Source organism: Chenopodium quinoa, unplaced genomic scaffold (genome assembly GCF_001683475.1).
Source record: "Chenopodium quinoa cultivar QQ74 unplaced genomic scaffold, ASM168347v1, whole genome shotgun sequence".
NCBI lineage: Eukaryota > Viridiplantae > Streptophyta > Magnoliopsida > Caryophyllales > Amaranthaceae > Chenopodium > Chenopodium quinoa.
Window position 1 is genome coordinate 5,068,434 of NW_018743175.1, and position 24,848 is coordinate 5,093,281.

The window sequence follows — 24,848 nt, forward strand, 5'->3', positions numbered from 1 at the left end:
GCCTATTATTTATTGTTGATCGATCTAGATCATCTGCAGGTTGCCAGGAGGCTCGTAGGGGTGCAAAACATAGTCGAAGGCCTAGTGCAGGGCTTCAAGTATTCCAACTTGGCTCGAATAAAGTTTGCTAGCAAGTGTTTTTCTTAGGTTTTTTCGTAGTCTTGTTATTTCCTTTATTGGCTTCTTATTGAATTTTATTTAATCTTTGTCAATTACTAAAAAAAAGAAAAAAGAAATAAAATTATAACGATCAATAATTAAGGTGACAAATCAGTTACCACAATTTGGTAATTTAATTAATGTCCAAAATATTAAGTAATTTACTTTTGTGTTTCTTCTTCTTAATTTGAATAAAAAATGACTACATATTGAAAATTTTCAATTATTGAACAATAAATATTCAATTGATTGACCTTATAAAATAGGTAGAAAAAAATTCTTTCAACTACAATAGTTTGATGCGGAGTACAAATTTCGTAATTTCATTTGAATGAATTATGTAAAATTGATACTGAACTAAACTAAAAGTCAAAGGCTAACTCAAATTTGGCTACCGTCAAATCATATATTGATTATTGAAGTACAAACGGAGATTTACAAAATTACGAAGTACTAGTATATCATTTTCACCCGTTATCAACTTCGAAAACTAGCATAATTTATACCGCAAGTAACAGAAGTAGCCTTTGTTATTATGTAAAATTTATACTTCAAATTTTATTGATCTACCACACTTACAAAATGATGACGATTATTAAAATTACAAAATGACTATTATCATGATTATAAAATTTTATATTTCAATTTCATAAAAACTACAAAAATTAATACTCCGTAGCATTTAAATTTATTTTATAATTCTTTAGTAAAATAGTAATCTAATATTAGAACTTAACAGTCCATAATATGTCAATATCTCAATCCCCAAATTCCATTAAAGTAACATCTTTATAACTACTTGTATGAAGTATTAACAATTAACATGAAGTATTATTCTTTACAAAGTTCAATTACAGTTGGTTTTAATAATTAAAAAAAAAGGGTTCAGTTATAGATTTACGGCCCAGTACGGTTCATTGATACAGTCGGTCCATAAAGCCCATGCACGCTAAACTAGCTCGTCAAGGCCCAAATTATTCTTACCAAGTCAACAAAATCAACAATCAATATACTTATAATAAAAGAAAATTCTTCCATGACACTAAAAAATTTCCCGCATTTTTCGCTCTTCTTTTTTTTTTTTTTTTTTCAAAACCTTAAGTAAACTATTTATAAATTATGAAATTTTCTTTTCACTTTGACAATCATATTCCATATATATACCCAAATAAAATATTTCTGAATATCTTTTATATACTTTTAATTCTAAACGGTATTTTGACCTAGTTTAGAATTAAAACTCAAAGTTGAAACAATAATTGAGATTAGAAGCTCGCTGAAACAAATAAATTTGAAATATAAATAACTGGTTTAATTTATTATTATTATTTGCCCCAAAAAATAAAATTAGGGTTAATTATCATACAAAGTGCAACAACGCCACCAATAAAAGATGATAATATGGAAGAAATACGTATTAATAAATCAAATTGTTCTGACTTATAATGACGATAACTAACACCAGGTTTACATTTTGTAACATTATTATCCTTCAAACATTCAGATTTAGTTTTATACCCACAAAAATCCAAAAAACACCAACATCTTCAGGTACGGCACTTGAATGACTGGCATACGTATTTTAAGTTTAATTTCCCGCAAAACTTAAAAGTGTAAGTAGTTAAGGGAATAATGTACCAAGTCAAAACATATCAACTTAAGAGAAATGGAGGAAGTTAGAAGTATATACCTATACAAATTCTAAATTGACATGTGTCATCTCTAAAATAAAAAAATTTCTGCTCTTTTAATTAATCACTCATAAATTATTAAAAAAAGAAAAAAAGTATGTACTACAATATAGTAGTTGTATATCTTTATTGATAGGAGATTAATATAGATAAATTCTTATTGATACTAAATAAAATAATAGATCTGTTTTGATTAATTTTATTAAATAAGATGATTACATTTAGTCATTAAAATAGTAATTTGAAATATATTTAAAAACACAAATTTGGAAAAGGAATTTGGCGACAAGGGAATGACATGTGTTATCCAAAAATTCATTTTAGTATAGGTTTATGACCTGGCAACAGGTTATTCGGGTCGAGTCTGGGTCAGGTCACTTTCGAGTCAGGTCATATTCGGGTCGGGTATGGGTCAGGTCGGGTCAATTCGGGTTTCAGTTATATCTCTGGTTAGGTATCGAGTCGAGTTCGAATTGAGTCTATTCGGGTCATACCATTTTCGAGAGAGTATGTTCGGGTCATAGTCAGGTCGGGTCAGAATCGGGTCGGGTCAGAATCGTGTCGGGTCATGTTCGGGTTGTTCCATTTGATGATCAAGCTCAAATCAATAATTTTATATTTTGTTATTATTATAATAAAAACTATCAATTTAGTTTATGAGCTTGGCTATGATTAGATTGGAGATGAGCAATTTGTGTCATTTTTGGCACTAGACATTTTTAGTTTAGTTATAAGGTAATTTTAGTTCAGTACATTTCGGGTATCGGGTCTGTTCGGGTTGAAAACTTCGAGTCAACTTTAGGTCGGGTCAATTTCAGGTCAGGCCATTTCGAGTATCGGGTCAACTTTGGGTCTGGTACAATTGGGTTGGGTTAGTTCGGGTGTCGGGTCAACTTCATTTTCGAGTCGGGTATGGGTCGGGTCAATTTTGGGTTTTGGGTCGGGTCGGGTCGATGTTTGTGAGTCGATTTCGAGTCGGGTCACTGGATCTGAGTCAGAATTCCCAGGTATAGGTTTATAGATGTATTAATTATTTAAAAATACTTTTTTGTATGCTTTCTTAGACTTGATAAAATTTATCAATAAATAAGTCAACTATATTATTAACACTTTATTTGTGTACATTCGATTTACAATAATAGTAGTGTACATCGAATGTGGCTCTCGAAATAGTAAAAAAAACAATGATAGGATAATGTACTTTTAAGTTATTTTGGGTAATGTTTAACCTGATTTGATTTTGAAGTAAATAAACAATGGGATATTAAGTTTTATAAGGGTAATGTAGTTACTTTTACTCACTCATATTTTGTTTTTAATAATTTAAATCAGAATGACTCTGATTTATTTTGGGTAACTTTTGATCTATCATTTTAGGCCGACTTTTCAACCAATATATTTAATGTTGTACACCTAATTTTTTATTTTTAAAAAGTCTGTGACTATATTATGGGACGATAGAGTAGAGTATGTGTTTATTAAATTGATTAAAACAAAAGTACACATGAAGTATAATATATAAGATATTTGAGGCATGACTAGATATAAATAGGTAAAACATGACCAATATATTTGTAAAGGTTGTAAACCTTTATCATATAGCTATTTCTAAACCATTTTATTCAACATCGAATTGAAAAGAGGAAGCCCCGGTATCTCAACATGAGATACAAAACTTGAATCTCAAAATGGCAAATAGGTAAATGTAAGGAACTTTATGAATATTTTATAATTTTTAATGTACTATTTTTTTGGGTTTGGTCTTCTTCTTCAACAAATAATCTGCATATCTGCTCCATTGTCATTCCCCTCCATTCTCATCTCTTTCTTGCTCCTTCCTAATAATATTGCTTCATCTTGTAAACCACCAACGTTCACCCTCATAATTCCGAACCTTAAGAAAAATAGAGAAATTAAGGGCATGGTTAACCCAAAGGGTATGAGTGTTAATTTCCTCCAGTGAAACCGATTGTCGAGTTCCATTTCACCGTTGAAGCTCTTCGGTCCTCGCTCCATTGATGCTGTTCTGATTTTCGTTCCTCCATTGATGATGTTCAGATTTTGCTTGGATACAATGATATTTTAGACAATTTTACAATTTTAACTCCATCTTATTAGCTAAAATGATGTATCTCATGTTGAGATAATGAATTTTCTCAATTGAAAATATGATACGGACAGAGTACCGTGATAGATGATTAGATAGGTATACGTTATTGTAAATGAAATTATTATACACTAAAAGCTTTCAATATAACAAGTAATAGGTTAAAATTTGTGAGGGTTAATATTTAAACCGTACAATTATACGAATATTATACTATTTTTACATAAGAGGAAACCGCGTGGTTTTCTCAACGTTGCTCTACACCAATAGGCACTGAAAGTGTGCTACGATACAAAATTACCATTTCGTAACACATGAGACCAACTAATAGATAAAAAACGACCTACTATAGCTTAAGTTGCCTTTTTTTATTCTTTGGTGATAAATTTAAAACAATTGGTAATAGTTTATTGCCTTCATCCTTCCTTTTCGACTTTTCGAGACCTAGGGTTCACTTCATTGGACCGTTAATTTGGATTCGAATTTTACATTGAAAACAAACAGACAAAAAAATAAAAATAAATTAGCATTAAAAAAAAAAGACAAGGTATCATTTATTTCTTACATTCGTACGTTATTTTCACAACAACATGGCTCATTCAAGCTATCAGCAACAATAATTGGTCGTTGTCTTGTCAATGTCATCATCAAATTGTACATAGTAAAGGAAGACTAGTAGTTGATCATTTGCTTATTTTAGCTTTGATTATTTGAGATAAAAATGAATTCATGACTATGGCATTGATTTTTTGTCAAGTGTTCAATAAAGTGAATGAACCAAGGATTATAGATTTTTTTGTTAGAAATAGACCATGTTAGTTCAATTAAAATATTTGGTACCACTTTATCACGATTGGTCGTGCTTTTATTTAATTTGGTCGGATATAGCTAGTGATGCACTTTTAAATTTCGTTTAGTTACCTTCTATAAAAAAAAAAAATTAAGACGTTCATATATTAATTTAGTTTAAGGATCTTAACAAGCATTCTAGAGCGTTAGATAACTAATTACTAATATATTATCTAAAAGATTATTAAATTTAAAATATTTGCCAAAATCATACATCGATCATTATAATTAATGTTTACATGTCTTTAATATATCCATTTTTAGTTTTGTTATCTGGTACCCCGGGAGCGCTCCAGCTCATTAGCTTTACATTAGTATGAAAAAAAAAAAAACTACATTTGGCAACGTCTGTTGTTTTAATCCTTCCAGCAGTCTTGCTCCTTGTTATAACAATTTCTTATCCGAACAACACCAGCATATATGTTTACCGCAGTGTTTTTTGGTGCAGCCTATTATTTGCGCTACTACTCTTGCTTTCCTGCTCAACTTCATTAATCCAACTTCATTTCCAGCTTTGTTCAACTTTTCCTCACTTTGCTTCCCCGTCTTCAATGCTCTATAAGTTTCATCATCATAGGCATCACCTATATTTACAAATTAGAGTAAAAACGATTTTATAATCTTCATATCACAACGTACGTACTCAAACAATTAATAAAAGAAGGTAGATAAATAAATTAGCTAATAACGTACTCGATCAAACAATTCAAACGGATAAAACTTAGCATGATATATAATTTCAACCCAATTTGATCAACTACATCTAAGAGTAAAATCAATACTCCGCAGAATTTATCGTTTACTTCGTATATTATTACAAGGATTAAGAACTACTAGTAACATAATACTCTATAAGCCTTTTTGCACTCCGCTAAACTACCATAATTACAAGTTAGATCAAAACAACACCAACATGGTCCTTCATTAAGGTGCACGGAATAACATTCGACTGCATCTTCTTCATCCCTCCAACTTCATTTTCCGACATTTCCGTTTTCATTTTTCCATACTTATCAAGGTTATAAGCATCACCTACATACATTTAACATATAAATAATTTACAAAAAAAACATATTACTACGTATATCTTATCTAATAACTTCTACTTGGTACGGTGTACAAACTCATATGTGGCTTTTAACTGCTGAATAGATATCAGATCAATCAATTGTCTAGCTAGTATAAGTTACTCCTTTATAATTCCATTCATAATAATAAATAACCACAATTAATTAAGAATATGCATGCCACTGAAATTATGATGATATAATGCCATCAATGGATCGATCATGAGTTTACTTTACGCCATAGTTAAACAAATCAATAATTCTATACAAATAAAAGATGAGAAAATAGAAAGTCGGGGTGACTTACAATAAGCCAAGGTCAAAAGAAAGACGATTTGATGCCATTGTTTTGGTTAGAAAGGACGATTTGAAAGAGAAAATAAAGTTCGTGAGTGTGTGCTTGTTGGTTATGGTTTGATGATTGAAAGTGAAAATGAGAGAGAAAGTAGAAGTTATGGTTTGATGAATCAAGTGAAAATGAGATGAAGGGTGTAAAAATAATTGTGCATGAAATAAGTGAAGGAGAAGTCCACTTATAAAGGGAAATTTTGGCCAAAAAATTATACGACTGTCAGTACTAGAGTAGTAATACCAGTAGTTGTATACAGTTTTAAGGTGACCTTTGAATGAGTAGGAACATAATATATTTGTATTTTTTTTTTTTCTTTTTGGTTTTTGGAACTGTTTTATAGTATGTACTGTAGTATTTAAATTGATTAAAATCTTCAATGGCAGCACCCAATGACAAATAAGAAATTTCATTGGAAAGTTAAAGGGCTTCCATTCTTCCAAAAGGGATGAACATTACACAAATCAAACAAAGTCGTTGCAGAGAAGACAACTTATAACCTTGAGGAGCTAGGAGCGTACTTCTCCCAAGTTTTGCAACGGTGCCTCCTCTTTAGCTTAAAAGAGGATAACTCCCCCTCTTTTCCTCCTTGACTGAATCCGTGTGACAAAATACGTAAATATTACGATATGATTCAAAAGGCCATCACAGTAATACTCATTACTTGGTATTATGTCAGAGACATTGATGCAACTCTGGGTACAATTTTGCTTATTCTGAAGAACATTTTGTCAACAGCCTAAGTTTATTCTTCATTCTACAAACACGCTTTTCATTTTACATTATCTAGATGCACGGGCTGTGAACATGAATCCAGGATACACCACTCAGTACTTGATATCTGGATCCTTTTCCTGCTTTTTGTACGATTACTGAGAAGATACGAGGTACTAGGTCATTTTCACCCTGTATTCGTGTGATATGCTTAGAGGTGATTGCTTAGAAACTGGCCTTTGCTCTGACCAGAGCTCCAAATTAACAGTTCCTGTACCCCAGTGGATCAAACATTTGTATACTTCATTGATATCGAACCGGTTGACAAGACTAACACCGAGACATTTATCAACTAGTGCCCATTCTCCTGAAAATTCACAAATTTGAGTGTAACAATTCAAAGAAAACAAAAAGAAGATATCAGATAACTTCATGTATATCTAAAACAAATCAGATGATCAAACTAGCTACTACCTTTCTACTACTAAAAATGCTATTATTATTGTTTGAAAATTACCATTTGGTCGCTGGTCGCCCTCATAAGACAGCTCATCAGACTCTGGATGAATCTGATGCTTAGATCCATCAACTGCGGTAAATGATACAAATGATTCTGTAGGGTGCAGGAGAGCAAATGTTGGATGCACACGCAAGCACACAAGCCTACACAAAATTCCAGGCAATGAGTATGAGCATAACTTAGACTAGATGAAGCAGGCTTGGATTGACTCTAAAAGATATTTTATAATTATAAAAAAGACACAAGCATACACAAAATTCCCATCATCTAGAATTGAGCAAATGTACTGCAGAATGAACATTTTAAGTTCGCATGCTCAATTGGGTAAGCATTAGAACCATCTGAACATATAAAATTATAAATTTATAGACAATTTAACCAATATCATTATGTATATTATAACTCCTAATCCACAGCACTGGAATTACATAAGCTAAGATATGCAATATAATTATAAATTCCCAATAGTTACAACACAAAAGGCCGACTGTTTACATTAGCATATCAAGATATAATGAAGGCTGTTCTTAGAATCAATAGGCAATAAGTTAATACAGCCTTGCTAATTATACACTGGAAGATACAACCTCCAGAGTCGTAAATCGATTGGAGAATTTGTAATATAAGTTAATCAAGTTGACTTAATCTATTCTATTCAAATTGAATTAGAGCTTCAAGCATCAGTTCAAGATGCAAATGGATCAAAAATTCATAATTGTCTGATAATATATTTCAATGCATAAAAATTTAATATTCTGGTGATTATTAACCTTAGTCTTTCTCAGGGCAAATAGAAAATTCTTATCATGATTTCACCTTGCACCACCACAGGGTATGTAGACAAATTACCCAAATTGTTAATCAATCAGCCACTTCTAGAAACAATTTTCTTCAGCTGCAACAGCAGAATTCACTCAAGTTGCTAATCTGTTGTACAGTTGCATATTGGCACCTAGATGCTTTCCACAGTTTCATCCTAACCTATATAATAATCTACATAAAGCCCAAGAATAGGGGAAGCCTTCTGAAGTTTGAAATGGGTCTGGGAATTAATTGATAAGGGTTATCCAATCGAATTTAGCAGGCAATATAGGTCATGTCCAGTTTCTGTGAAAATTAGTAAATCTAACTTAATTTGAAGCTAGGTTGTGCACGTTCACCTGAAATTGTGAAAGCCCTTCCCCAATTCTTTTATAGACAGACCATGTAAAAGTAAACAAATACACTATAGGATTAAAACCCGTGCAATACAAGTGCGTGTTCTGATCATTAGTAATTGTGAGTTGTGAATAAAATGATCCTGGAGTAAACATAAGGACAAACCTTGAAAATCCTCCAGAACCAGCACCAACATTACGGCCTATGATACTGGATTTAATTTGGACAGCATTGGGTTCAGTCTTTGGAATAGATATATATCTCTCCAGGATCAACCCTCCACCAATATCACCTTCCATTTTCAGGGCTTCTTCTTCTCCAGCTTGCTGAAGATCTCGCCTGCATTAAGATGAATTTGGAGAAGGCAACAAGCACTATTGTCATCAGATTCAAGAAAGAAATAAATACTAAGTAATAATCCCATATACTAAGTCGTAGTTTCAAAAGCACGCACACAAGAAAGAATACTAATGACAAGCTTGCATAAATTAGTAAGCAATATTATTGCTCATGAGGTACATTCAGTCATTCAGAGCATATTTCAATCTTTTCTTTGTAGAAAAGCTCACTTGTGTAATTGAGAGTAATGTGTAATATACACATACACTAAGTTGTAGTTCCAAAAGCATTAACAGCTAAATCCAGAACACATTGTCAGGCTATGCGAATAAGCAAGCAATAATGCTGATAGGTACAAATAAAGCACATTATCATCTTTTCTTCGTAGAATATTCAGCATCATTGGTGTTCATTGCGGGCAAATCAGTACAGGATTTCTTCAGCAGCTTAATATGTGTATTATATGAAATAAAATTTCTGCACTTGAGTTTCAGGTAAATAAATTCAGATAAGTTCTGGAAATCTGGATAAAATCCAATAATGGCCACCCAAGTTCAATTCACTAATAACATGGGTGTCAGTTTAATGATATAAATGAGCAATCAGTTAATCATATTTTAGCATCTTGACACGCAGCAACTTTTAAACTCAAGACTCACAAGTCACCAGCATTAACAAGAACACTCACTCAATGACAGTATATTCCTCAGTACATCCAGGAGATCTATACTCTGTGCCACTGTACTCCTCGTAGCCATCAATTTCAACCCTGCTATGGAGCCACTGTATTCCTGTACCAAGTGAAGGTGCATAGCATTAGACAATTGCATGCAGAAGATGAGATTCAAAATAGGAATTATTATCAGGCAACAAAGTTTGGATAGGAAGTCCAGCCAAAAAGAGTGGCACAACTGAGCAAAACCATAAATAAGTCAGTTTAAGAATGTTACTTTCTCACAAAATCAGGAGTCATGCTTTCTTAAGTTTTTTCTGTTATGTGATGTATGCCTACATATACATAACTTATTTTTCTTACTATTATTTTTTAGGGGGCTATTAGTTCCTCTGAAAAGGACAAGGTTCTTTAGAAATTTTCAAAACATATTTATGAGCTAAATGCTATTATTATCCACTTTTCACTTGAATGTATAGAGAAATAGATATATAGAATGATACATTCCAGAGAACTACTCCCTCTTAAGTCTTAATCAAAGAGTCAACATCAGATTTTCAGTAACGATACAGACAATTGGTGACAATAATTTTTAAGAATTAACAGAGAAAGATTTACTATTCACCCTTGAATTAGTATTAGGGGTGAGCAAAGATCCAGAGTACCCGGTACCGGACCCGGAACCGGTTAGGACCCGCCGGGTCCGGACCCAGAACTGGTCTCACCGGTTCCGGGACCGGGTCCAAAATTTCGGACCCGGTTGTAACCGGTTCCGGTTCCAAATCCTAAAATTTTGGACCCGGTACCCACTGGGTACCCGGTTGTATATGATATAGTATGTGGATTGTTTGTGTTTTTAAGAAACTAAAGAGTTATGTACAACCCATTTTAATTTCTAAGCCTAATTGCTTATAAAACTTTCAACCGACTATCAAACAAAACCCTAAAACTTCTAGATTTTTCTTTCCTCTCTACTATACCGGTTACCCAACATATATTGTACAAAATATATTTAAAAAAACTAAAATATGTTGAACGTAACTAATTAGTAAAATAAAAAAAAAATAATATAATTAAAATAGCTTAATGTATATAAAAATATAAGTATTAAACGCTAAAAGTAAAAATACACCAAAAAAAATATTATGATTTGTATTATATTTCAACACTTATATATATAAGTGGGTACCCGGAATCGGAACCGGTACCCGATGGAACCAATTCCAATTCCTAAATTTTAGGACCCGGTTGTACCGGTCCCAACCAATTCCGGTTCCAAATTTTAGGACCTGGTCCCAACCAATTCCGGGTCCGGATCCTAAAATTTTGACCGGGTACCCGGTTTGCTCACCCCTAATTAGTATATAATGTAACACCACAAAGTTCTTTCTGTCTTCCCTCGAAAAAAAATAAAAATAAAAAGGTTCTTTCTGTATAGCTAATAAATTCGGACACAATAGTCAAAAGAGTTGAGATGGATTATGCTAAAAAGCAGTTGAAATTTTTCCTTCGATTGAATGAATTATGCTTTTCTGTTTGTGGTAAAGAAGAGTAAATGTTAATGTTATAGGAGGCTTAAAAAGCTGCTGTACTCATGAAAGTTTTATGCCCAACCATTTTGGATAAAGCTTGTACCCTCTATTTTTTCTGTAAATGTAAATATTAGCTTAGTAGATGGTCATCAAAGAGACAAAGTCATACCTGTGGGATGATGCTCCATTGCAATAATTCTACCACCAATCCAGGGAACCACTCTAAGAAGCCAATCACCACCTTTTAGTTCAACAGGAGTCATTGAAAGTTCAGTACCCTTCTTTCCTGCAGTATGTTCAACCTCTGGAATACGCTTCACAGTTTCTGCAATAAATAGATATAAACTTGAGCTCAAAAGTTAACCAGGATGAAGCATCCTATATTTTCTGCACGGGGTCTAAAAGGTAACATTGACTAGCAAAATTTTTTTTTTGAGAAAAGACTTACATGGAAGTATTAATGGCAGTTAAGAGATTACTACTTTAGTATTACATAACTAATACAAGATTACAAAGAAAGCGACAAATTCCTGATGCCAGGTACAGGCAGCTGGAGCAAAATAACTGCAAAGGAGCAGGCAGTCAAAAATTCAAAGCATGTATCTTTGGCCTAGCTTGCTCAATGTCTTTCAAGTTACCTATACGAGTCTGATACTGCTTCCGACTCACTGAGACCAAGTTAGAAACTTCATGTTCTGATGGCATGGTAAGCTGCACTTCTTCTCCATCAGTGGCCCAAGAATCAATCTGCATGAAAGTAATAAACTCTGAAGACTGATGAAAACAGATCTATCTATGAAGCAAAACAGCAATAATATCTAACAAACTGTCATATTTCCACCAAATTTCCTACCATTGCACCTCCACCAAGCAACAATTGCACACACAGACGACGTTTCGGCCTCTTCCAGGATCCTTCAGTTTTAGAAACTTTTATAGTAACGACAGAAGAGTGGAGTTCAGCAGTGTAATAAGTTAATAAATAATTCCCTCTGGTGAATTCATATCCATCACCATCATCTTCAAATAGTACACCTTCAGCTTTTCCTGCAATTATACGGAAGCCTGTCATACACCTGCTGATAACCTCACCACAAAAAAATGCTTCCCTTACAGCAGGAAAATAAAAACAAACAATGAACCAGATATAGAATATAACAGCCACCATCTTAGAATGGCCATTAAACAGACTACAGTAAATGAAGATCATGAAAAAAAAATGAGAACAAAGAAAAGGGCAGCTTGTGGACCAAGAAAAGAGAGTCTACAGAGGTGGTGAAGACAAGGAATAAGTTGCAGGAATAGTATAACATGACCTTTATTTTGTGAATAAGTTGATTTAGAAAATATATTTATACTGTGTCTAATTCAAAATTCATGGCATATTCTTTATAAAATAAATAATTAAATACATAAAATGACATTGAGATCTCTAACATGAGCACATCTGCTATAATCCAATTATTATATCTGCTATAGCTTAAGGAGTTAAAGATTTCAACTTCTGAAGCTAAATAGCAATGCTGGAACATACCATTTTCATCTAAAGCGACAAGAAGTGTTAAGTCATCTGTTGGCTTAGCTTCCCCAACATGTTGATGTGGAGGGACCAAGGGAATTACTGATCCTCCTCTGAGATACAGCAAGGGTAGGTCCTAAATAACACAAGACCAAAAGCTTTAATAATTGTCATGTAAACTTGTTTTCCATCAAAGTACGCTTAAAGGAAGGTTGTCAAATACCGGATGTGAATCATTAAAGTCAAACTTCAACCAAATGCCTTTAGGCAGCACTGGCTGTATCTGGTCTGTCCCCTGATCCTGCAAAGTACTGTATATAGTAACGCTTGAATTAGTTCAAATTTAAGCAATCAAGTCAGCTCGTAGTTCTTAGTTACTAAAAGATGATCCCAATGAAAAATCATATCTAATAGAGCCAAAAATATATTGCAATTTTAACACATTTACTACAAAGGATTGTATTGCTTTTGCAGTTGCTAACTTGCTACCACATCAATAAAACAGAGATAGATGTTGTAGGTTCAATTAATAAAGAGTCTGATGTTTGGAGTTGTGGAATCCCACATTCCACCATATCATTAGAGGGAGGGATTATGCATATAGAAAAAAATATTCAAACTAATCATCCTACAGGAACCTATTGTTTTGTATAATATTCATATAGGAAGCAGTCTTCTGCACTAGTTTCTTAAAGTTTAAGAGCCTTTTCACATCCTATTTGGTAGGCTGTAATAAATAGTGATAATGGTTATGAACCACTATGTAGATTGACAAGGAAAGTCCCATGTCAGTGTCCATGGAGATACAGCCCCTTCTATGAATGTGTTTTCTTCATAAATTCCCATTGCCACTCAATACCAATAAAGTAATAATGGTGGGCACAAGGAATTGATGAAGAAAAAAAAGCTAGTTGGGACTTGGGAGTGGGCAAGCATTACCATGAATACTCGCAAGGGACTTTGCTTACAGTTACATTTGCGTTCCTTACCATTATCACCAATGATTACCACCTACCAAATGGGTCGACAAGGCAGCAAGCCCTCAAGGGTATTTAGCTGCAATTTGTCTGCTTGATGCATATTCAATGAACTACGATTAAAGACGTTCTAAAAACATATCAATGGTGCAATCAGAAGATAGCAATTAACACATGAAAAAGAAGAAGGCATAAGATGATAGATGGAAAACCTTGTATGTATAAGAAGTGGCCCCAGCAGAAAAGAATTCTCAACTGTACGAAGGTGTATATCTTTTGGATCTAGAAACATGAAGGACTTTAATGATTAAGATGGTAGATGGATCATTGATGAATTTCAAGCTATGTCATTGATAATTATACCACCTGCGAAAAAGGCTGGTGAAGCAACTGGAGTTCCCCTCGTATGTGCTAGATAGAATAAAGTATATATGTGTGGTATAAGCCGGTAGCGTCTCTTCAAAGCAAGACGACACACTTCCTCGCACTGATCAATGAAAGTGAAGTTAGCAGTTAGCCTCAATCTTACTTTCTAATTGCTACAATTCCCTAATCTAGAAGTTTCATATTAATTGCTACATAACCATTACATGATCCCTCTTTTTATATATCTATCTCTGTCCAATTCCTTACATGTGTGCCACCCCTAGCAATCAACAAGAACGAGGAAGTATTATTTAAGCAATACACCTTTATTGTATTAATGACTAATGAAGCACCAAGGGGTGCTATCAATACGCAAAAGGTGGGCTGGATAGGAAATCATCACACTTAATTTTCATGTCATATTATTCACAATCATCATTTTGAATGCAGCAACTTTGGTTCAACTAAAGCTGTGAAAGAAACTTTAAACTTTGACATGAAGATGATATTCTTAAAGATCTACAGGTCTACTTCCTAACTCTAAACAATCGAATTGGTTGATAGAAGTTTTGTCACAAAGTTAGCCTTGCACAAACTACATAATCAATAGCATTAAGCATTGTACAAGGGCATCTAAACACGCATTAAATTGAAACTTTTATGTCCTGAATTTCCAATATACCTCTTCACCAAAAGCCCAAGGTTCATGGTCATCTGTACTCTTCTCAGAATGCCCGCGACAAAATGGAAACATGGCACCAATACCCATCCACCTTCCAAATAGCTTTGGTGTTGCATTACCAGCAAAACCACCTATGTCTGGGCCTGAAAGAGGTTGTCCACTAAGGCTCTGTAACCCAAAAAAGGGGGAAACAAATGAAATAGTTAAGCACGTATCTTTTCAACCTTTGATTCTTAGGAGAACAGTAATTCTACTCATAGGAGTAAACAAAAAGAAACATATAAACACATAATTTATTTCCCAATACTCCAATTCTTAGTGTATGACTGTATTCCCTTGTGTGTGTATCAATGTACTTCCTCCTTTTTTTTTTACTTTATGTTTTAGAACTTCTACCATTTCTCTTTAGTTGCTTTATTAAGGGCAGCTTTTCAAAGACAAGCCCAATCATGTGACTAGCCAAAAAGGAGCTTTGTCATTTAGAGCATTCTAACATACCTAAAACCTAATTACCAAAAATGATCATGTAGATATCCTAAACAAAATATGGTAGAACTAAAAAAAGAGTAAATTATGTATAAGAAATGGTGCCTTTGGTTGCATTAGAATGACAGCCACATTACTTTACTAATTGTATAAGGAATGATGTACCTTCTTCAAATCAAGTTATACCAATAAGGAACTTGCATCGTCAATATGTATAAGGAATGGTGCCTTTGGTTGTATTAGAACGACAGCCACATTACTTTACTAATTGTCTTCAGATGGCACCATAGGTTTCCTTACTTAGTCAAAAATTCCTATTAAAATTACTACATAACAGGGAAAGAATAATAAACAACAAATAAGAAAGACCTCTCCAGATCCCATACCAATTGAAGTACCATGGGAACACTCATGTGAAGGTGTTCCCAAGTTGAAAGGTTGTCACCAGTCCATGTTGCAGCATACCTTTGGCTGCCTATAAATCCAGCTCGAGTAAGAACAAATGGCCGCTTATCTTCTTTAGCTAATCTCATGCCTTCATATGTAGATCTAGCCATGAGCATCCCATAAACCTGAAAAATCAACAGAATCTCATATTAAAAGATCAAGCTCTGTCAATCATATCAAAAAATGTGAGCAGGAAAAACGAAAGGCATAAGAATATAGAGTAATACATTGTGGTAGTATGAATGATTTTGGCTGCCACCTAACTCAGGATCTCCATCATGAATATTGCTCTCAGGCATTGTCTTTGTCACCACCTGATAAACATGTAATAAGATAAAACCAACTTACAACTCAAGAGAGGTAGAAGATTAAAGGTTGGGTGCAATCTGGAAACAAATGTCAAAATTCAATACCTTAAATATTGCTGGTTCATTCATATCATTCCATATACCATCAACGCCATTGGAAATGAAGTCTTTCACTAAATCTGCCCACCATAATCGAGCTTTTGAATGTGTAAAATCAGGGAAGACACAAGGTCCAGGCCATACTTCACCTGATTATAAAAGAAAGTATGAGACAACCACAGGGTTCAACTATTGCTCATGAAAATTTCATATCATCCTATTGAGCTTCAAGATGGATAACATTGATAAGCAATGGAAGAATAAGGTTTCAAACAATTACGAGTACATAGTCATGTTACTTGTAATACTTTTGTCAAACAATCTTTAGAATAAATTCTTCCAATGACTTACCTAGTCAGTCGACAATGCATCAACAATGAATTTCTCTATAAAGAAGCTAGAGAAACAGATTTTCACCAGACTGATCACTGATGCTTACAGTTTTTTCTTTTCCAAAAATCCTGCCGCACAGCCCATTACAAATATTTTTCCCTTTCTTCTTAAAACCAAAACTCCTGAACTTGAAATCTTTTTTTTATTGGCTCTCTATATGAATGAATAAAGTCACCTTTATTTCAAGCCAAAACATTTTAAAAAAGAGAGGAGTAGCCAACTCGTGAGAGTATGAGACCAAACAAGTAGAATTTGCATAGCATTATTGGAAAATGTGGAGTTAGTGGCCTGCTAGGCGCTATATCTAAGTGATTGAATTGGAAATTGAACCCCATCAAACCGAGCCACTTGTCGGCAATACACTCGTTTATTCAACAGAAAGAAGATATTAAATAGGTTATAAAACATCAGACTTCAAGATTAGTCCATCTACGAGAAATCCTTGTGCTATCAAGGCCAAGTATCCGTAGAAAAAACCTTACCTAGTAAAATTCTTACCTAAAAAAGGTTTCCCATCAGCAGTTTTGATCCAGACGTCATTTTTAGTTCCACTGTCATAAACAAAGTAACCTTTTTCATGTTTGATTCCAGGATCAAGCATCCAGATAGCTTTGAAACCATTAAGATGAAGATCATTCACCAATGAGTTTGGGTCTGAAAAACGCTCCTGGTACAATATTTTAGTGAAACAAGAAAAACTTCATGATCAAAATAAAGAATAAAAGGACATTCCATAGCATTCTACAAATTTTCTCATATCCCGCAAATAATCCAAATCAAATTAGAATAGTGGGAAGAAGTAATATCATCCAGGGTCTTTACTAGCACAAAGGCTCATTTGCAAACAAAATCTGGATAGAGATCGTGGCCAGAACAGATGATTTTCACTTTTCCAGTACTACACTAAGGTTATGGAAGGACCTTAACTGAATCAAAACCAAATCTAAATCTAGAAGTAAACAATACCCATTTCTCCATTAGGTCCTTTGGCAGGTTTCTTTACACCCCTTTTGAGCAGATATTAAAATAATCCCTATTCATTCACCTTTCCACATTACATAACTGACTAGTGTCTTTAAAAAAATGAAAAAACTGGATAAATAAATATGACATTAAGGCCAGTCTTTATGATAGAATAGTGTTTTAGCATATATATATAACCATGTTGCTCATTCGCTGAAGATTGCTGACAGAATGAATGACAGTTATAAAATCACCCATATCTTGTCATTGAGGGGGGCTCCACTCCCAGTCTAACTTTAGTATAAAAGATGACTATCATACCGAGTTAATTAAGGATATTACTGTAAAATTGCAAAATGTATTATTTCAAAGGAGCAACTCCTAAAATGGTATTGTTGATATGATCATTTGAGAAAATCTATGAAATAGCTTACACCGTCAAAAGTGAAGCAACGAAAACCATCCATGTAGTCTATATCCATCCAGATCACATCACAAGGTATGTCCTTTTTTCGAAAAGTTTTAGCAACCTGCATATTCAGAAGAAAATTACAAAAAAAAAAAAAAAAAAAAAAAAAAAAAAAAAAAAAAAAAAAAAAACAGAAATATAGATATGAGTATAAGATAAGCCGATTGGGAAAAGGGAAGAAAATCCAAGCTATGAGCAAGAAGTCACTTAGCAGACACCAAACTCATATGACAGATGAACAGTTTAACGTGCTTATGTATGAACCACAAAAAGAGATAGAATTTCAGTGCATCTATTTCAAGGACAGAATTACTAACCTCGAGAACTTGTTTATCAGTATCATAGCTCCATCGACATTGATGATAGCCAAGTGACCACTTTGGTGGCATAAAGACAGCTCCTGTAACCAGAATATAGGTTATAAGTCTGTAATCTGTACAAAAATGTAAACACTAGTACTCTGTACAAAATGCATTTGGGATATGGAATGGGCAGAATATCAGAAATAAAACATACAACACGTCTTATTTCAATTTGATTTTTTAATGCTCCTTCATTTGAGATAAACTCAACAAAACACAGAGATATAGCTTCAAGCATCTCTCATTTTGATTTAATACTGATGTCACTGGTGTGTATCAAATTTCTGAAAGATTCATATGGTGTCTCTATGTCCCAAAGAAGAATTTATATTTGTCAAATCCAATTTAAAATTAAGAGCACTAGCAATGGTGAGGAATTTTTTTGCTCGTGAGCTTTTTTTGTGAGGAAAAAAATGATCACCAACCACAATGGTGAGAAATTGATGAAATGCAAAAAAAATCCCATGAGCAAAACCAAAAAAGCTCAAAACTTGAGCATTTTTATTGATGAACAGTAACTTGAGTGGGGCCCACAGCTGGCTGACAAACCAAAAAAATTTCGGACTCCAAGCATCAAAACGACGCGTTTTGATGAAGCTCCCTCAAAGGCGCGCCTCAAAACGCGTCGTTTTGAGGTTTCGGATTTTTTTTAAAAAAAAAAAACCTGATTACTGACGCGTGCAGCGAGGGAACGAATGAAGAAGCGACACGTGGCGGGTGCAGTTTGCTAGCCAATCAGAAAATACTAGCCGTTTACAACGGATATATTTTTGTAATCTATTTTCTGAAAAATATATTTTGTAAAAAAAAAAAAAAAAAAATTACCAACGGTCATAAAATTAAATTCTCTATAAATAGACATGCATTTTGATATATTTTGGTATAATTTCGTAAACACTTTAAATCTTCCACATTTTAATTTTCTTAAAAGTATTTTAAATTTGTAGAAGAATATTGTTGTTGCAATTCACCCATATTCAGGTAACAATTTTATTTTTTTATTTTTTAAATTTTTTTTCTAATATAATTAGTATATATGTGATTTTTTTTAAAAAAAAAAAATTGTAGGCCATGTAATTATATTGCAATATGTAATTAAACAAAGTTGTGTATATTTTCTCCATAAATTTCTAAATTTGTAGTTATTAAAGTGTTGCAATTATTGGTTAATTTTTTTTGCTCTACATAAATGTAGTTACGTAATAAAATTAGTATATATGTGATTTTATGGAAAAAAAAAATTATAGGCCACGAAATTAAATTGCATTATGTAATTAAACAAAGTTGTGTATATTTTCTCCATAAATTACTAAATTTGTAGTTATTAAGGTGTTGCAATTATTGGTTAATTTTTTTTGCTATATATAAATGTAGTTACGTAATAAAATTAGTATATATGTGATTTTTTGAAAAAAAATCAATATTATAGGCCACGAAATTATATTGCATTATGTAATTAAACAAAGTTGTGTATATTTTCTCAATAAATTTCTAAATTCATAGTTCTTAAAGTGTTGCAAGTATTGGTTAATTATTTTTTTTAATATGTACATGTAGTTATGTGTTAAAATTAGTATATATGTTATTTGGTGAGGAAAAAAAAATATTGTATGGCATGTAATGTAATTGCATTATGCAATTGAAGAAAGTTTTCCAGGCATGATAGGCAGCATTGATTGCATGCATTGGGAATGGAAGAACTGTCCAACGGCTTGGAAAGCGCAGTACGCCGATAGGAACAAGAAAGCAACGCTAATACTGGAAGCCGTTGCACATCAGGATTTATGGATATGGCATTCCTTCTTTGGTATTCCTGGATCTTGTAATGACCTTAATGTCTTATACCGTTCCCCAGTGTTCGATGAGGTTCTGCATGGTCGAGCTCCTCCGGTAAATTTTACCGTTAACGGCCATGAATACAACATGGCATATTACTTAGCCGACGGTATTTATCCGAAGTGGGCAACTTTTGTTCAGGGTATCACAACCCCTCAAGTTCAAAAAGATAAATTGTTCGCTGATCACCAGGCGGCTGCTCGAAAGGACGTTGAAAGAGCATTCGGTGTTTTGCAAGCTCGATTTGCAATAATATAAAACCGTCACTGGCGTACGATGAGGACATACTGCAAGACATAATGAAAGCATGTATCATTATGCACAACATGATTGTTGAAGATGAGCGCCACAACTACACTCGAGCCGAAGTTCTAAGAGCCTTCTACGAAGAAGATCAACAAGAATCAACACCAGCATCAACATCTACAACGCCACCGTTTGAATTCAACGTAGGCCGACCTACCAACTTTGACTTCAACGCATTTCTACAGCGAAAAGCTTCCCTTCGTGACAGAGAAATTCATTTATCTCTGAAACGTGATTTAGTCGAACATATTTGGCAACGATACGGGCCACGTAATTAGGGAGAAATTAGCACGACTTAAATAAAGCCAAGTACTATGGCGTAGCTACTTTTCCGTATGCAGTCGAGTTATTTTTTAATTGTTGTGTTTATTTTATTTCCTAAGTTTAATTACGCATGACGTTGCAAATGTAATTGGTTTCTAGTATTATACCGCCTTTAAAATAAATAAAAACATTCCACAAATTTTGAGCTTTTTTTTACAATTATTTCATATAACGTACTTAATTTTACGACAAATTTTAACGATAAAAAAGACAAAAATAAAAAAAATAAGTTACACAAATTTAAACTAGTTTTTATTTATTTGGAGTAATATTGTTAAAATATAAATGAAATTAATAAATAAAGAAGTGTTGTGTAGGAGAGAGAAAGTAATGGTGGGGTATTGAAAAAGTAAGAGAGAGAGTGGTGGGTGGGCATTTTTTTTGCTCACCATTGGGAGAGAAAATGTAAAAAAATTTGCCCATGAGCAAAACTGATTTGTTGAGAGAGAAAGTGGGTAGAGAGAGAGAGTGGGTGAGCATTTTTTTTGCTCACCATTGAGAGTGGTCTAATAGATGCTTGTTTCTCTTAGCCTACTCCTGTTTCCAAGGTGAGCATGTAGATGAAGTAACTAGTTTTAAGACACCAAGGAAAGCAAAAATTGGTCAATCAATAGCCAACATGATCCTCCCCTCTTATAACTTGCATAGCAGAGTTGACCCCCCTTTTCCCTTTTCTATGATCGGCACATGATAAAGTAGCAAACAAGCACAGGGCTTAAAGAAGTTTTCAAAGGGGTAAGGTGGCCATTTCAATTAGTAAAAATGGCCATAGCATTGAGTATAATAATATATACTACTGCATAAATAGTGTCTAGTACATCTCCCAGCCTAAACAAAACAAAGTTGCCCATTATTTGCTCCAGGCAAGAATTAAAAGACAAAAGGTGTACACATATCAAATTTCCTTGGGGGGAAAAATGGAAAGTAATGGGGGTGCAAAAGTTATCTATCACAAGAAGCATATTTAATATATATTCATAACTTTAATATATCAAAAGGTTCTAACTCTAATCTGCAAATTCTCCTAAGATTAGTGCACGTTATTGCTTTCTTTCTTCCTTTTCTTCTGGTAGAGATGAATAGTGTAAAATGCAACAAGCCTGTACACAAGGTCATGCTTCTCTAACTGAAAAGAATGTAACCTATTTCCCTTTTTAAAAAACTTACAAAGGATTTCCATTATTAGTACAGCATCCACAGATATTGACCATATGAAGTATAAAGATTTAAATAAAGATATCCATAAAGGCTTTATAAAATTTCTCCCTTTGCCCTGTCAAATTGTAATTCTCCTTTATTCTAAGCTAGCCAAACATCCAGCTGTGTAGAAGTATTGGGGGAAAATGGGAATATGCAATCAAATAATTGTCTTATATGAGTAACAGTGATTACCAATTGCATGAGATAAAGACACCAGAACCTGAGTTGGGGAAGAAAATGGACCAAATGTGATAACAGGGTAAGATGATGGTGCAACAAACTTTATGGTAGACTCCTTCCGTAAATCAATCTGCACTTGAAAGATGATTAGAATAAACATTTAGGGAGTAAATGCAAGAAAAGCAGCCAGTCATAAATTTTCTGTGAACATTAATAAATTATAAAATCAGGGACTTCAGATAGAAACAATAAATGAGGATTTTACCTCACAGCGTTGTGTTGTATCAGCAAGCACACCTAGTGTTTCCCCATTTGGCAAAACGGCCAGAACCCAGGGATGTGACTGGTATAAGGACGTTGTACCAGGACCATATCCCCAAGCATCTGTATTCCAGGTAAAGACCTAATGCAGAAAGAATAAGTGAAGATCCAATATATAAAAACTAAGTGATTCACATAGGATAGAATGCCAGGATTGAAACTTTACTCTCTTTCCTGTCCTCTCAAGCTGTCCACTGACTTCTCCAGTTCCATAAAAAGATGTACCAACAGGGAGCTGCAATGACAGAAATAAGTTTGAAAACAAACTGTTGTAATAGTGAAAAATAAGAGCATAACAATTCAAACAAACACCAAAGTGAAGTCATAACTCACCTTGTAGAGAACAAAGACGGGGTGTAGTAGAAAATTTAAAACTTTAGGTGGAAGAATTAGCAGAAGTTAATCAAAATTTAAGTCATAAATTTCAAGATAATGTTTGACACCAACAGAGAGAGGAGAAGGCATGATAAATTACAATATCTTCAATTCTTTAAGGTCATCTACATGGTTTCACTTTTGGGTTCAGATAAAATATACCAATCATTCAAATAGAACAGAAGTAAAAAAAAAACATGTCCCAGATTGCAAGCATGAAAATAGTGAGAACAGGATTTAACCTGAAGCTGAACAACTTGTTGCCCTAGAGTGCACTCAAATGTAGGTATATAGAAAGGAAGTTTGTCACTCATCAGAGGTGTGTCTCTGACTTTAGAGTTTACAAAGGACAGGCTAGGAAATGCTGCATTTCTATCATCAGATGAGCAGTCAAATCGAAAGACACCTTCTTCTAATATAGGCTCATAAATCATAGTTCCTGAACAGACATCACTCGTCATTCCTTTCCTGTCGATTCCCTCCATGCTACAAGCAAGCTTATAGCAACAGCTTTTCTTGATCCTGCAAACAAAAGCTGATATTGTCAACATAAGCATCTCTTACAAATCTCTACCTTGCAGTACAATCTTTCAATTACGGAGTAACTAATTACGAAGACTTAACAACAGACATAGAAACAAAGGAGGCAAATACATCAACACTTCCTAATCCCTTACACTCGAGCACTTCATTCCAATTCAAGTGCAAACTTTGCTATGACCCGTGTATCAAATTGGGGGTTGAGAAGGGAGACATTTAAGTTACCATAGGTTAAAAAGCATAACAAAAAGCCAGGAAAGGTGGTAAGTACTACTTTCAAGTTTCAACCAAACAGGCACACACTATCTATATCAAGCATGCTCTAAAAATCTCAATCATTGAAAAACACTCAGAAACACACCAATCCCTGATCATCACACTTCCTTCTATTGTGTGTAACAGCTCCTTGATAACTCGCTAAGCATTCACATTCACAAAGTTACTTCGTATGTAACGTAAATTACATTATTTATAATTTTGAATATGCGTAGTACTATAGACTCAAACATTTTTTTTTTTGAGAAACTATAGACTCAAACATTTAAAGTAACAATGTTGCATAAAACCATCATCATAGATTATTTTAATAAATAATAATTTAAAAATAGTAAAAAAATAAAAAAAATTATTGAAATCCATGTCAGTAATTTGTGGCTAGGAATCAAAATTTCAACACCTCAGTTCTTTTCCAGCTAAATCCTTTCAGCCAAAAAGGACCTAAAAATACTCCTCCATTAAGAAATTCAGTACCAAAAAAAAAAAAAAAAAAAAAAAAAAACCAACTTATATAACCTTAAATAGATATCATAAAAACATTATGTTACTTGCATTAGAATAGTATACTTGTAGTAAATTAGTAACTACTAACAATGATCGAATTTCATCCCAAAAAAAAAAAATGACCAAAGAAAATTACACAATCAGAAGAAAAATTGCGGAAAGCGATCAAAATAACCTAATTAAGTAAAATTGATATTCAAATCATCAATAAAATAGACAAAAAAATCATAATAATTGAAAGCATTAATCATCAAAATTGCATAAATATGAACATTAACAGTTTGAGCGAGAAACTCACCAAGAGCTTGGAAAACACAATGGAGATGATCGATGATGATGACGACGACGATGATGAAAGTAGCACAATTTGAAGGAAGAGGTTGAAGAAGCAGAAAGTGAAACTGCTCCAACTCCAACTCCAACTGCCATTTTTGTAGGTCGATCTTTTTATATTTTATTATTTCTTTGTTGACGGGGTCACCTTCATTTTTTTTTATTTTTTTTGTTGAAATTGAAATACTACGTACAACATTTTGTTTTTGTTTGTTAAGGATTAAGAAGAAGGATCCTACGTAGTTGAAATCTCTTAGGTCCTTTTGGACCCAGTAAGTGGGCTAGACAATTTTGTGATTGTGGAAAAAAATTTGAAATACAATATACAAGTACTAATCAATCTACTCTATTTTTTTCAATTAAAAAAAGAAAAAGTATTTATCTACTTATCCACGTGTGTATATATATATATATATATATATAT

General features: G+C 33.4%; 1 protein-coding gene across 2 annotated transcripts; it reads right to left on the reverse strand.

Moving 5' to 3' along the window:
- Positions 1-6,834: 6,834 nt before the first annotated feature.
- LOC110732689 (alpha-glucosidase 2-like) lies at positions 6,835-24,614 on the reverse strand. Of its 2 annotated transcripts, none has more exons than XM_021912665.1 (23): positions 24,390-24,614; positions 23,014-23,293; positions 22,563-22,631; positions 22,341-22,478; positions 22,088-22,205; positions 18,185-18,267; positions 17,833-17,928; positions 16,934-17,102; positions 16,049-16,191; positions 15,863-15,949; positions 15,575-15,760; positions 14,703-14,870; positions 14,021-14,141; positions 13,867-13,936; positions 12,901-12,988; positions 12,693-12,813; positions 12,012-12,205; positions 11,797-11,905; positions 11,328-11,483; positions 9,642-9,744; positions 8,780-8,953; positions 7,454-7,599; positions 6,835-7,303 (listed from the first exon to the last, which is right to left on the reverse strand). In XM_021912665.1, the coding sequence occupies exons 1-23, from the start codon at positions 24,518-24,520 to the stop codon at positions 7,113-7,115; spliced, it is 3,141 nt and encodes a 1,046-aa protein (XP_021768357.1). In that variant the 5' UTR covers positions 24,521-24,614; the 3' UTR covers positions 6,835-7,112. The 2 variants fall into 2 exon arrangements, with proteins under 2 accessions (XP_021768357.1, XP_021768358.1); XM_021912666.1 differs by having other exon boundaries at positions 23,014-23,306; positions 24,390-24,505.
- Positions 24,615-24,848: the final 234 nt, after the last annotated feature.